The sequence below is a fragment of the Lupinus angustifolius genome, chromosome LG08, assembly GCF_001865875.1.
Source record: "Lupinus angustifolius cultivar Tanjil chromosome LG08, LupAngTanjil_v1.0, whole genome shotgun sequence".
Taxonomy (NCBI): Eukaryota; Viridiplantae; Streptophyta; class Magnoliopsida; order Fabales; family Fabaceae; genus Lupinus; species Lupinus angustifolius.
The window spans coordinates 22,970,733-22,983,996 of record NC_032016.1 but is presented as its reverse complement, the minus strand read 5'-3'; the positions used below and the strand labels follow the sequence as shown (position 1 = coordinate 22,983,996).

The 13,264-nt window shown below is 31.7% G+C and overlaps 2 protein-coding genes across 3 annotated transcripts; one reads left to right on the top strand and one right to left on the bottom strand.

The window, feature by feature from the left end:
* Nucleotides 2,015-4,379, top strand: LOC109353406. 2 transcript variants are annotated; one of them, XM_019595666.1, is made up of 5 exons: nt 2,015-2,137; nt 2,274-2,518; nt 3,107-3,318; nt 3,416-3,677; nt 3,849-4,379. In XM_019595666.1, the coding sequence occupies exons 2-5, from the start codon at nt 2,285-2,287 to the stop codon at nt 4,179-4,181; spliced, it is 1,041 nt and encodes a 346-aa protein (XP_019451211.1). In that variant the 5' UTR covers nt 2,015-2,137; nt 2,274-2,284; the 3' UTR covers nt 4,182-4,379. The 2 variants fall into 2 exon arrangements, with proteins under 2 accessions (XP_019451211.1, XP_019451210.1); XM_019595665.1 differs by having other exon boundaries at nt 2,238-2,518.
* Nucleotides 7,845-12,818, bottom strand: LOC109354033 (cyclin-T1-4-like). The gene is made up of 6 exons (XM_019596386.1): nt 12,639-12,818; nt 10,687-10,821; nt 10,210-10,385; nt 9,974-10,125; nt 8,933-9,260; nt 7,845-8,037 (listed from the first exon to the last, which is right to left on the bottom strand). The coding sequence occupies exons 2-6, from the start codon at nt 10,801-10,803 to the stop codon at nt 7,845-7,847; spliced, it is 966 nt and encodes a 321-aa protein (XP_019451931.1). The 5' UTR covers nt 10,804-10,821; nt 12,639-12,818.

The following is a 13,264-nucleotide window of genomic DNA, read 5'->3' as shown; positions in this document are numbered from 1 at the left end:
CAGTTACTGAATTCAAGTCCATGAAAAAATGGGCGTGCAGCCCAATACATATGGGCTTATCTAGTATAACCCAACTCCATCAATACCTGAGTTCCAATGAAATGTCAAAATTGTCCATTTTGTTTGGGATAAATTTCCTCCTTTGATTTATGTACTAAAGTAGTGTACATATTACATTCACATTGAGTGTCATTTTAAATTACGACAAAAACATGTATACATTGATAGTATAAGATATTTTTACATTATCCTTGCATCCTTCATTGTTTATTTTTAATCATTGTTAATTTTTTCATAAAAGTAATATAAATAAATTGTGAATTATATACTGACTGTATATAAATCTTTACACTGTATATCAGTCTTAAATTTTTTATTTCTTTCTTTCCTAACTAACTATCTTTTTTTCTTCCTTTGTGATTTCTTTTTATGCAGTCTTACCTTATAGTGGAGAGTTGTCTCCGGTCTCACCCAAATGTATAAAGCATAAAATTTATTCATGTGTATGGTATACAAATTAAAAAACAAATCATGAAATATAGGAATGTGTTTCCTTATAATTTTTTTATCTATATGATTTCTTACCAACTTTACTTTCTTCCTCTCACCCCTGCTAATTATATTTTTCGAAAAAAATAAATAAATTTGATTATAAAGTTGACTTAAAAATCCTCATGCATGAATATCGATGTGGCATGTATTGATTAGCTTACTTAATAATGATTTGCAATATCAAAACATTAATCTTTGGCGTACGTGAGTTGAAGAATGTAAATATACATTATTATAAATTGTGTTCATTAATAAAATATGTTTATTCAATAATTTTTTAAACCATTTTGACTATAATTTTTCTTAGCTTATAGGCTAATTTTATAAAATTGATACAAGGAATAGCAACATTCAAATTGCAAAAGTACACGTATCACTGAATGGATAAAATTTATAATTGCAACTTTTGATAATCTTGTCTAAAAGTAAACCATTTTATACTTCCACAATCATATTCAAGAGTACATTTTTCCTATACATCTGATAGCATGTTTGAAAGTACGAAATATACGTGTAACTTTGGAATAAAAAGTAAAAAAAAAAATTAATACATCGGATTATTTTATCTGGATGCATAATTTTATACTTTCAGAGGATGTTAGTATGTGAATAAAGAAATTAAGAACGAAAAGCATAAAAGTGGAACACGCATAATTTAAATAAGCAAGTATATAATTTTAAGGCATAATAATAAATAATAGTACAACCCACAAAGACGGTAAATTTGCAAAATATGAAGTGTGAATGGTGATATTCAAATTTCCAAAAATACATTCTAACATTCTCTTATTCTCTTTCTCTTTTCTCACCTTTCCATCATAAGATTTCCACAATTCTCCTGTCAAACAATAAATAGAAAATAAAAAGGTAATAAGATTAATTTGATAATAAATATTACATATATCTTCCTTAAATGACCAAAATAATAAAGTAAAATTTATTTTCAAAATAGATATTACATTATTATAAAACATTCATATTAAATTTTATATTAAAATTATAAAACATTTATTTATTTGAGACTAAGTGATAAAATTGAGACGTCCACAAAATTTATGGGTTCGAGATCTAAAAAGAGAAGAACATAAAAACGAAACACTTTTACCATTTAATTTTGATATAAAATTAAAATTTATAAATCACAAGTCAAATCCTAAATATTAATTTTAATAAACAAATTAGTAAAGTAGAATTGCCGAATGTGAGAGTAAAAAACCTTTGCTGACAAATCTGACAGCTTTTATTGTAAAAGACAATTAGACTCCTACCTTGACCCAATCTGTAACATGTAATGTTATAAGTTCTAAGTGCATAACCAGGTTATCATATAAGGGCACTAAGGTCTAAAAAAATTGATATATTTAAAAGTAACCTTTGATAAAATGATAATTTATAAATGACGAATATCATATAATAGGATTTATCATTATCATATAGGAGAATTTATCATTGTCCTTTTATAACTTATTAACTGCACTAAGATTTGTAAGTCAAAACTTGAGGAAAGCTAAATCAAACATCTTTCTGCCATTCATTCAAATCCTTCAACCATTGACAGAACACCTTGAGATTAAGTTTGTGACAGGTAAACAGTTATAAACTGCACATCTATCTATGTGATCATTATTATAGTACTGAATGATATAAAAAATTGTATGCTAGATCTACACTTTTTATTCCTTCAGGTATGGTTTCATGTGCTGCAATTGTGTTACTCATAGGTCTTCTGGGAATGGTTTATCAGGCTACTCAACTTCCCCCTCCAAACCTTAAGGATTCTTCACTACCACTTCTTCATGATGATGGTGATGATGATTTTCCTTTGGGTTCAACAAGAATCAGACTCAGTGATGGAAGGTACCTGGCTTATAGAGAATGGGGTGTTCCTAAGGATAAAGCAAAACACAAGATTATCATTGTTCATGGCTTTGGAAGCTCCAAAGACATGAACTTTTTGGCACCCCAAGTATTAAACTCAATCTCTTTTATCTATAGAAATTTATTATTTAGATCTAATTAGCACAGACACTGTAGCTGAGGGATAGTAATTAATGTGTATCAATATTCAATAGTGCAGAAAGGCATATTTGACTGTAGAAATTTGTAAGGAAAACAAATTGGAATTGATTCAAAATGCTGACACTTTCTGTCTTCTGTTGAATCTTTTTTATAGCTTCATAGATAATTTCATAAGCCAGTGATTATATACGATTAATCAACCGTTAACTAATTCAATTACGAAAACTGCCACCAGATTTTGCGGTTTTTTCTCTGCAGTATCTCGCCGTGACATGAGCGTGAAAGGGGCAATCTACTTTTTTATGACAATGCATAAATCACCAACAATAAGTGTCTATGTAGTGTCTTCTCATTGATCTTGATTTTCTTGTTAGTGTTCTAGTTCTTTTATTTTTTATGTTCCATTAAGTTGTACAGTTTCTTATATTCTGAGTTTTGAAGCATCTTATCAATACATGACACTCAGACAAGCATTGAAGTTGCAATGTACTATTCAAATATGCCAAATATGATAACACTGACATTGAATTTACAGGAACTAGTGGATGAATTAGGTGTATATTTTTTGCACTATGATCGAGCTGGATATGGAGAAAGTGATCCAAACCCCAAGCGCTCACTTAAAAGCGAAGCACTTGACATTGAAGAACTTGCTGATCAGCTACAAATTGGGTCAAAATTTTATGTGATTGGAGTCTCAATGGGATCATATGCCACTTGGAGTTGTCTGAACTACATCCCCAACAGGCAAATTGCAAGCCTCAAAATATGCATTTTCATGTTTCCCTTCTGATATTAAAAAACTTAGTCCTAATTTCACCCGAAGCTCGACATTTTTGTGCAGGCTGGCAGGTCTGGCTATGATAGCTCCGGTCGTCAATTACCAGTGGCCTTCCATTCCTAAGAATCTGATAAGGGATGACTATAGGAGGAGAATCATCCAGTTGTCTCTGTGTCTTGCAAAATGTTGTCCTAGACTATTGCACTGGTGGGTCTCACAAAAGTGGCTCCCTTCAAATTCTGTCATAGAAAAAAACCCAGCATTTTTCAACAATAGAGATATAGATATTTTAAAGACAATTCCTGGGTTCCCTATGCTTACTAAGGTATATATTACATACTTCTTTCACTCGTTTTATACGAAAATCGAAATCTTTCGAATGAAGCCAAGTTGGACTCAAGTATTTATTAGTAGTTACAAGGATAACAAATATGATGATAAACATAACTGAAGATAAAATGAGATCAAATATGATGATGCTATGTTTCTCTTACAGGACAAATTAAAGGAACAAGTTGTTTTTGATACTCTAAAGGGTGATTGGATGGTGGCTTTCGGAAAATGGGAATTTGATCCAATGAATCTAACTAATCCATTCCCTCAGAATAAAAGTTCTGTTCACATTTGGCAGGGCTATGAAGATAAGGTAGTGCCTTCTAAAATCCAAAGATTTGTTTCAGGGAAAATGCCTTGGATAAATTATCATGAAGTTTCAGATGGTGGCCATTTAATTGTACACTATAGTGGCTTATGTGAGGCCATTTTGAAGGCTCTTTTACTTGGAGAAGAAAATCTTTTATATAGACCTAGACCAGAAAATCTTTCATAGTTCAATTGTTTATTGTTAGGAGAATGACAAATATGTATATCACATTTGTTAGTTGAAAGGAGGAAATTACATTTCTTTTTTTTTTTGTTCTTTCTTTGTTGGAAGCTTGAAGGCAAACACAGTCATTAGTTCTGAGATTCTTCATACATGAAATTTTACTTGAACTGTTAATTCTATCTCACATTTCTATTTTGACAACCATTTTGGAATCTATTCCACAAATAGTGTTTCTTATCACATGATTTTTTTTACTGCTGTGTCCTTTTTTATCAGTTCATATTCTATCAAATGGTTATTACTTATTAGTTCATGAAATCTTGTCCACTGCACTTAGGCACAAAGATGGAAACCTGTTTTGTTTCTTTCATTATTACTTTTAGAATTCTTAGTGCACATTTTGGAATAAGTCAAAGACCTTCCACCTTATTTCAGTTAACAGCATTGAAAAACCTTGGAATTTAAGGGTACCCTTGTGATTTGGTTTTGGATGGACCTGAAGCTTTTAATTTCCTTTTTCCTCTCTAAAACTCAACTTGCTGACAGACGGTAGACGTATTACAGTATTTGCCTAGTCTCGCTGTCAAAAAAATGGAATAAAGAATGATGAATCCTGAGGACAAAATTTGAATAGTAATTAAGCACTTAGAAAGTTAGAATGACTCAATCTCAAATAGCTTTGAACCATTTATTGGGTAATCAAAGAGAGGTAAAGACAGACCTGTAATTTGATATTTTTGTAGAAAGATGTATAGAGGAAGTAATTCAAAAGATCTGTTACATTCATGAATTTCATCATTTCATGATATTGCTATCAGATCCCTTTTGCAACATTGTTTTTCATTATCCAAAGAATAGTCTCAAAATGGTTTTTTATGGAGGTTTAACTTTTATGAGGTTGTGACTTTAGTAAAAATGTCATTGTTTAGTTATTGGTTGTTGTGTAATAAGTGGTGAGTGAAATTAAAGTCGATATCTGCTACTAGGTGTTCTGTAACATGAGTTCTCCAAATCAAATATTGGAATCAGCACTTCACTTATCTAAATTTTACACTTGGCCATAAGTGTCTAACGAAATTACCAAGTTATAAATATTAGTTGTCCACATAAAATATCGGCACTCAGCGCTCTGGAATTTCTTGTGGCAGTCAACTATTTGAAGCTGAGTTCAACACTTTAATGGGGTCCTCACTAGTCACTCCCAATCTCTGTGTATTATTAGTAATGACAAAAGTAAGATTATACCCAATATAATCTACCATTCATTCATTTGTATTAATTGTTTGAAAAATAATAATAAAACATAAATGATACAATAATCGTCTATAAAACTCATACATTTTTGTCATAAATTTATAAGGGTTAAAACTTCAACTGAAAAAAGTTTGATATTGAATGTTGACTCCTAATACAATATTAACCTTTTATTTAAATTAAGATCGATTATATATATAATATAAAGTTATAAACACATATTGCCATTCTTTATTGTGATAGAAAAAATAATTCCGATGGCTCATAATAGATTAAAAAATAGAAGACAGAGCCCCGGGTCCAAACTAAATAAATAAATGTGATGATGTGTCCAACATTTAGAAGTAAAAAAAAAGGTCACCAATTATCTTCTAAAGCACGCCCACCAATTTCTATTCCCGCCCCCTATTGGACCAACTAGTATCTACTAGTACAAGTATTCTCTCCATTAATAAGGAAATAGTTGTTTTTATTTATATTTTCAATGACAAAAATTTAATTTTATAGTAAGCAAAAAAATAAATGTATTGCTACATGTTGTTTTTTTTGTGTATTATTGTATATCACTTTAGTTTTTTATGATAAAATTATTATTTATTTTATATATATATAAAATGATATAAGTATTATATCATGTTTTTTCTCTCCTTTTTTTTCTTTCTAATATTTGACTGTACCCGAGAGGATTCATATATACTCTTATCAAATATTTGTGGAAATTCTAAACAATGGAACATGAGACTCCTGCTAGATGCTAATTAAATAAGAAATATGGATAATAAAGAATATAATCCTAATAATATATATCAATAAATAAATAAATAATAATAATTACAAAATCTCACCTTCAACACCTTCTCCATTACACCGTAAGATGAAGTACCATATAATAAACTGAATTAGTTAACTAATTGTGTCATGCTAGCTGATCAAGGTTGAATCTTTGCCACCGACACATATATAAGACTTTAATATATACAAGAGAAAAATACACTTAATAAATCTCTACACTTCAAAAAAAAGTTAATCTTCTTAAATATTTGATGTTTTGAAGCTAATCCTACTTCATATCTTACTCGTGATTCGTGAATGTTTGTTAGGAAATGGTTTCATGTGCAACTATTGGAACAAATGAGACATTTGGGATGTGAAATGAAAAACCTAAGTTCCATGTCGGATGATGGAAATATTTTAAGGTTGAGTTTGGCTGGGTAGAGTTAGAGAAGAGAGAAAAGAGGGAGAGAAAAGTAGAAGAGAAATGAGGAGTTTCTCCCATTTGGTTGAGAGGGGAGAAAGAAGGGAGAGAAGAAACAAGTGGGTGGACCCACAAAATTTCTTTCCCTCCACTTATGAGGAGAAAGTGAGAAGAGAAAAAGAGACTTTAGCTGGACAATGATCTGTTGTCTCAAATTTTGTCCTAAATTATGTCACAAATCATATCAATTAAGAATGTTAATTAAAATTATAATAAAATTTAAAATTATAATTAAAAAGCACACCAATTGAGATGTATTTCCTCAATTTTTCTTCCTCCTCTATGCCAAAACATTTTCGACTCCCTTCTCCCTCTTTCTTTATGTTGTATTAGAATTGACACATCTAGGTATATTGTAAGAAATTCGAGAATTAACACAAGTAGTCATACTGTGAGAATTTTGAGAATTGACACAAGTAGTCATACTGTGAGAATTTCGAGAATTGACACTAATAGTCATATTTTGAATGTATTCAAATACACTACAAAAAAATTATCCGATTAGCCACGGTTAAAACCGTCGCTACTGTACCACAAAACCGTGGCAAAATACAGCAGCCACGGTTACCTCTCCCCTAGCAATTACTGGCGTTGCAAAATTTTTGCCACGGTCCGTTTATGTTATAGCCACGTCTTCACCAAGTGTGGTAACATTTCTTTAACCACAGTTTCAACCGTGGCTAATGTAACTACACCCGTGGCTAATGTTTACCATTAATTTAACCACATTATAACCGTGACTAATTATTTATTCAGTTATTCACATATTTCTCTCCTCATCATCTCTAGCAATCATTATATTCCATAAAATAATGATAAATTTGTTAATGAAATTAAATATTTACAAGCTAAAATTGATTCTCAATTTACAAAAATATTCTTTCCTTTCACATTTCTTTCTATCATAAAAAGAAAGCAAGATAAATAAGATCTTCATATATTAATAATAAATCAAGTTTATAGCAGTAAAGCAAAACCAGAAATCTAAAAGGTCATTTGACGACTAAAATTACATTTCTAACAAATCCACTCGAAATAAGATTGTAAATGGAATATGATAATCTTAGTGAAATACTTGTGACTTTCAGCTAATGTAAGGGTAGCCCTTAGTCAAAACTAAACATAAACAGAATCGTTTTAAAAGCACCAAAAAGAAATTAAAGCAACATTGCTCCAAGAGCATATAGTTCAATACCATGATTGATTAGAGCATATTGAAATCTTAAGATGACCATTAGTTCCTTTAATGACATAAAAAGAACATGAGTATATTCAGAATATCCCTCATCTGCAAAAACCAAAAGACCAAAAGGTCCTAAAGCACCACGTTTTGCAGCTCCACCACTAGTACTGCACTGATACTTCACATTGGATTGAAACATTTGTACTTCTTTCTAATTTCTATATCAACTTCAGCAATTCCATCATTTTGTATCCTCACTAAGTTAGCTATCAGTTCTTGCTGAGAAACAAGACAATAAAGTGCCATGAACATGGAAATAATTTAGCAACTCTTATGCATACATCACAAATACACACCACAATGTCAATAACAAATATGTGAAGGTAAAACCAAAAGAAACAAAGGTTCTTCACAAGTAGATATATATGTTATTAGTAGTTCACTATGGGTAGGAAAGGGAAACAAGATGAAGATTCTAAATATCTAGCATGTGTAAGTGAGAAACTATGAACTAATGATAATAAGGACTAAGGGGTGGTAATATTTACTTAAATTACCATATATTTGAATACTACTAGTTCAATATAGAGCCGAGAGATGACACCACTCTCAATAAACAAAATGACAAGGCTTCACCCCAACATGAATATGTCCAATATACAAATAGCAATCTCCCAGATTTGCATCTTGGATATGAGGTTAAACAGAACAGGCAAACAAATATTATTGTATCAAGTTATAAAAACGCATGAGCACAATTAAAAACTTCAAATCTTTCCAATCAATAATGCTCGCGTCTACCTTCTCATGCTCTCATAGCCTATCCAATAGGTCATGCTTTAGGAACCCTCTCTTCTCTATCATTGATCTAGGACCTTAATCTCAACTCCAATAGGTGATGTGACTGAATGCTCCAAAACTACATGAACAATAAAAACAATAGTTCAAGGGGGACCAAGTGATAATTATTAGCATTGGGATTGAGAGATACATAATCAGACATACAAAGGTTAGAAATAGGATAAAATTGAAAAAAAGCTGCAAAATTGGATTTCCATGTACCTGTATAATACGTCTCCCTTGTTATCTTTAGGCAGCTGTTCAGGGTTCTGACTATCTCTGATTTCTAAGTCCACTTTGTGATCAGTAATGCCACTGCCCATTTCAGCGCTCCCATCATTGATTTGGTTTTCCATTCCTCTTAATGGTACCTCCTGATTTTCTGCAGATGTGTGTTTCGCAGCAGAGCGAGCCGATGTTTGCTCCTCATCTGCAGAAGGAGCCTTTGCAGCAGCTTGTGTTCCCCCTCCAGTACTTCCTTCTACTTCACTTCCTTGAAATTGTGAAACTTTATTCTGCTCATAGAGTTCCAGCATTTGATTGCTAACCTCTGCAAGAGAATACAGCCACAATGATTAAGAAGGATATGCACAAACCGGCTTTGTTCTCTCTAATGAAATGCCGAACTTAAACAGGAAAGGGTTCAGATATTCAACTCTTTGTAGATTACCAATTTTTCTTTTGCTTAATCAAGAGTAACACTTACATAAAGGCCACAATAATGCTTTCATTGAGCATATTTGGTACATATTAATTCTATAAGCATTTGGGTTTAAATATGATAGTTGATATGTTTGGCAAACTTGATTAAATTACAAAAAGAGGTTCTTATGAAATAAAAATAAAATAAAAAAGTTTTAAGAGAAGCTGAAAGTTTCAAGGTTACTTTAAAAACAGTTAAGACTATTTCAAAACCAATCACTATTTTTCCTTCATTCTTCTACAAGCCTAACTACCTAAAAAACATAACAGTCTTTACAAAAAACTCCATATCCTATTTGTAATTTACTATACAAAAGTGGTTTTTTCACAATCCAAACTAAACATGTTATCTTAAAATCGTTTTTCATTAAACATACCTAAACATAAAACTCATTATCTTATAATTGATTCAATTATTAAAAAAATCTATTTTTGCAAGTAATCCAAATACACATTATGTTATTAAAGAAACATTTGATATAAACTGTCATGTGAATATAAAAGGCAACTCGGTTGGATCAATTTATTTGCAAACAGATGAATTGAGAGGACGACACGAACCTTCCAATTGGCGTGGGGTGACATCAAAATCTTGCCACCATACCTTCTCACCTTCTGATGGAAGCTTCACTTTAAGGAACTTAGCAGCAAGGAAAATAGCACCAGCTGCAATATGATGTGGCTTGAATTGTAAAAAGAGAGATGTCCTCAGCCTGAAAGACACTTTCCACAATGAACAAAGATTAATAAAATGCAATGAACATAGTTAAATTCGAAACTTGGCAACTTAATCATACCCATCATTGACAAAGTTCCATGCAACTTGTGCAAGTGCATTTTTTGCGACATTGAACTTTTTTATGGCTTCAACAAGGGGTTTATAGGGATGTTGAATATTAAGAGAAAAACCCAAAGTGGCAAGCACATCCCTCTCTCCAAGTAAAATCAACTCTTTCTGTTGATCGAATACTTCCTGCGATGATTACGACATTTCTTGAAAAAAATTAAAATAATGTTAAGCATAAAAGAAAGTGCCAAAACATAAAGAGATACAGACAATAGAGGCACCTACAGAGAAAAAACGTTAAATAAATTATATAGTTCCAGACAACCAGTTCTATTTACAAGCCACCCAAACATTGTATAGGATTTCAAATCCCATCCATTTTGAGCAAGCATTATAACCTAGCAGCAATGTGATTTCTGAAAAATCCAGAATTCAGAATGAAGATGTATACAATGAAATAGTTAAAGCAAGGACAATTATAGAACACCTTCTGTTTTATCTGCTGTGCAGCAGCGGGGTCTTTCTTGTGAATTATTTCGTAAGAAATAAGAATAACATCCTTTAGTGGACGAGGAGTCTCTTCAACCTTCCCAGCAAGGAACATACACACAGTTGCAATGTTCTGCAAAAAGATGTTCAGCAAGTGAAGTATAAGATTTCGTCACAGTAATCCTTGATTTTATACTACCTATACATCTGCCATTCTCTTAAAACAAAGTTCGGTCAGAACTTCAGTGTCTGTGTCATTAACTTGATCCGTATGCTCAGCGACCACTGGTAATAGGCTAAATCGCTAATGCACAAATATATACAGAGTTGTATAATGGGTCACCAGGGCTCCAACTACTGAACATGCAGTTGCAAAATCTAAGACTGTGGTAGTCTGACACCAACCAAAACATCTCATGACTGAAAGTGGTAGGCCTACAACGACTAATTCTCAGTCCATAACTCTGTAGTCGGTATGGTATTAACTTAACAGAGTTCAGTATTTAGTAACAACACATTTAGTATTACGTTAAAAAGGTAATGAAGGTCTTGAGTGAAACTTTGATGAGAAACTTCTAGTTCTCAAAATTTGAATATAAATATAAACATGAATATTACAACAACAAAGGTGGTAAAAAGTCGTAAAAGAGAAAATACTCATAAAAATCAACCTCCAAAGTTCAAATTTAGATAATCCCATCACCTTGAATTAGAAAAGTTTCCGTTAAACTAAAAAGTTAGATACAGACTGACAAGTTCTAAACCAGAATTACATACTACAAAGGTGAAAACTCACCAAAAATAAACGTTTTGTACAAGAGACAAGAAATATTTGACTTTAAATCCCTATTAAAGAACAACAGAGCCTGCAACTGATAAAATATGGTATATGGTAGTAAATGATAAATAATTTCTAGAATGTTTGAAATAATCTCTACACTGAATGTTTTCCAAACATTTTCATCATAAAAATAGTATATTAGACAACTTAAGATATACAAAGTAAAAACTCAGTCATTGAAGGAAAATTTACCATAGAAAACAGCACATAATGAACAGGTAAATAATGTAGTAGGTGTATAAATAAACACAAATTGCTGAAAGTTCTACATAACATTTCTTTTCAACATTTGTAGTGTGGCTTTGTTTTAGACAACATTATCATTAGTTTGTAGTCACATAGCTAGTTTTTCCAAACAACTCTAACTCAATTAGCTTTCAACTACCTTCACAATGATAAGCTACAATCTCACAATTATAACATAAACTCAAAGCTATAAGCTACTTTTAACATACAGAGCCTAAGGAAAAAAGACATACAGGACAAACCACTGTCAAGAATTCAAGATAATGCTGAGATATGTTAGATGACTGTACTTACTAGACAGGCCACTCACGATATCAATTATAAAGTGCAACAACCCACCCTTCGGTCGTTCTTTGCATGAGAATGTTGAAGAAAGAACCGATGACAAAAGAACCATGCTCAATAATTCATATCTTAACAACATAACATCAATCAAGTCATACTGTTAGCACAACGAAATCATGCAACAACAAAAAAATACACATTATATGATAGATAATGAATTAGCGGTTAATTTAGTTTGGACATTCGATTTTTGAAATTGGAAATTAAATAAAGCAATAAACAAAAACACAGTAAGAGAATGGTGAAAGTAAGGAACCGTGGGGGGTTTATCCTGCATCACTAAGCATTTCTTATTAAGATGTTTCTTAACTAAAATTACTAATATATGCTTTGTGACTAGAATTGGACGCCAAATTCACAAATCTCAATGGAGCAGTTTCATGGTGATTTGGTAACGCTTTATAATATCCTCCAAATAAAATCAGATGAATGAAAAGAAGCTAAACCCTAAAAATCAGATAACGAAAATGCGTCTTAATAAAAGTATCCATGCAGATTAAAGGATTTGAAGTTTGAACCTAGATTTGAGTGATTGAATTGTGAAGCTTTGTAGGAACTAGTTGGTTAAAGCTAGACTTGAGTTGTAGATTGTAGGAACTGATGAATGTAGGAATTATTGATTGTAGGAACTTGATGAAAGAATTTGGAGGAAATAGGATTGATGAATTGAAGAGTGGTAGGAATTGATGAATTGAAGAGTGGTAGGAATTGATGAATTGAAGAGTGGTAGGAATTGATGAATTGAAGAAACAAAGGAAGAAGAAAGAGGGATTGAAGAGCAAATTTGGAAGAAACAAGAAAGAGGAATTGATGAATGTAGGGTTTTGGCAGCTTTTTTAGTGAACAACAAAATGGAGAGAAGGAAAAAGAAGAGGTAAGGACAGAGAAAAAGAAAAGGAGGGGGTGCCCCGATTTTTAGTGGATTTTGCCCCGAGCCCAACTATTTCAATATTAATTTTGGCACAGGCCATCTAGTGCAAAAAAACAGTGGCTAACGAGCTATTTTCCTGTAGTGATAGAAAATAAACAACTGAATTATTTTATCACGAAGACGATGTAATTAATAATTTGATTGCACATTTGAATAGTATCACGAAATATCTTAAAAAAGAGTGAGTTAATCATGATACAACTTCTAATCTTC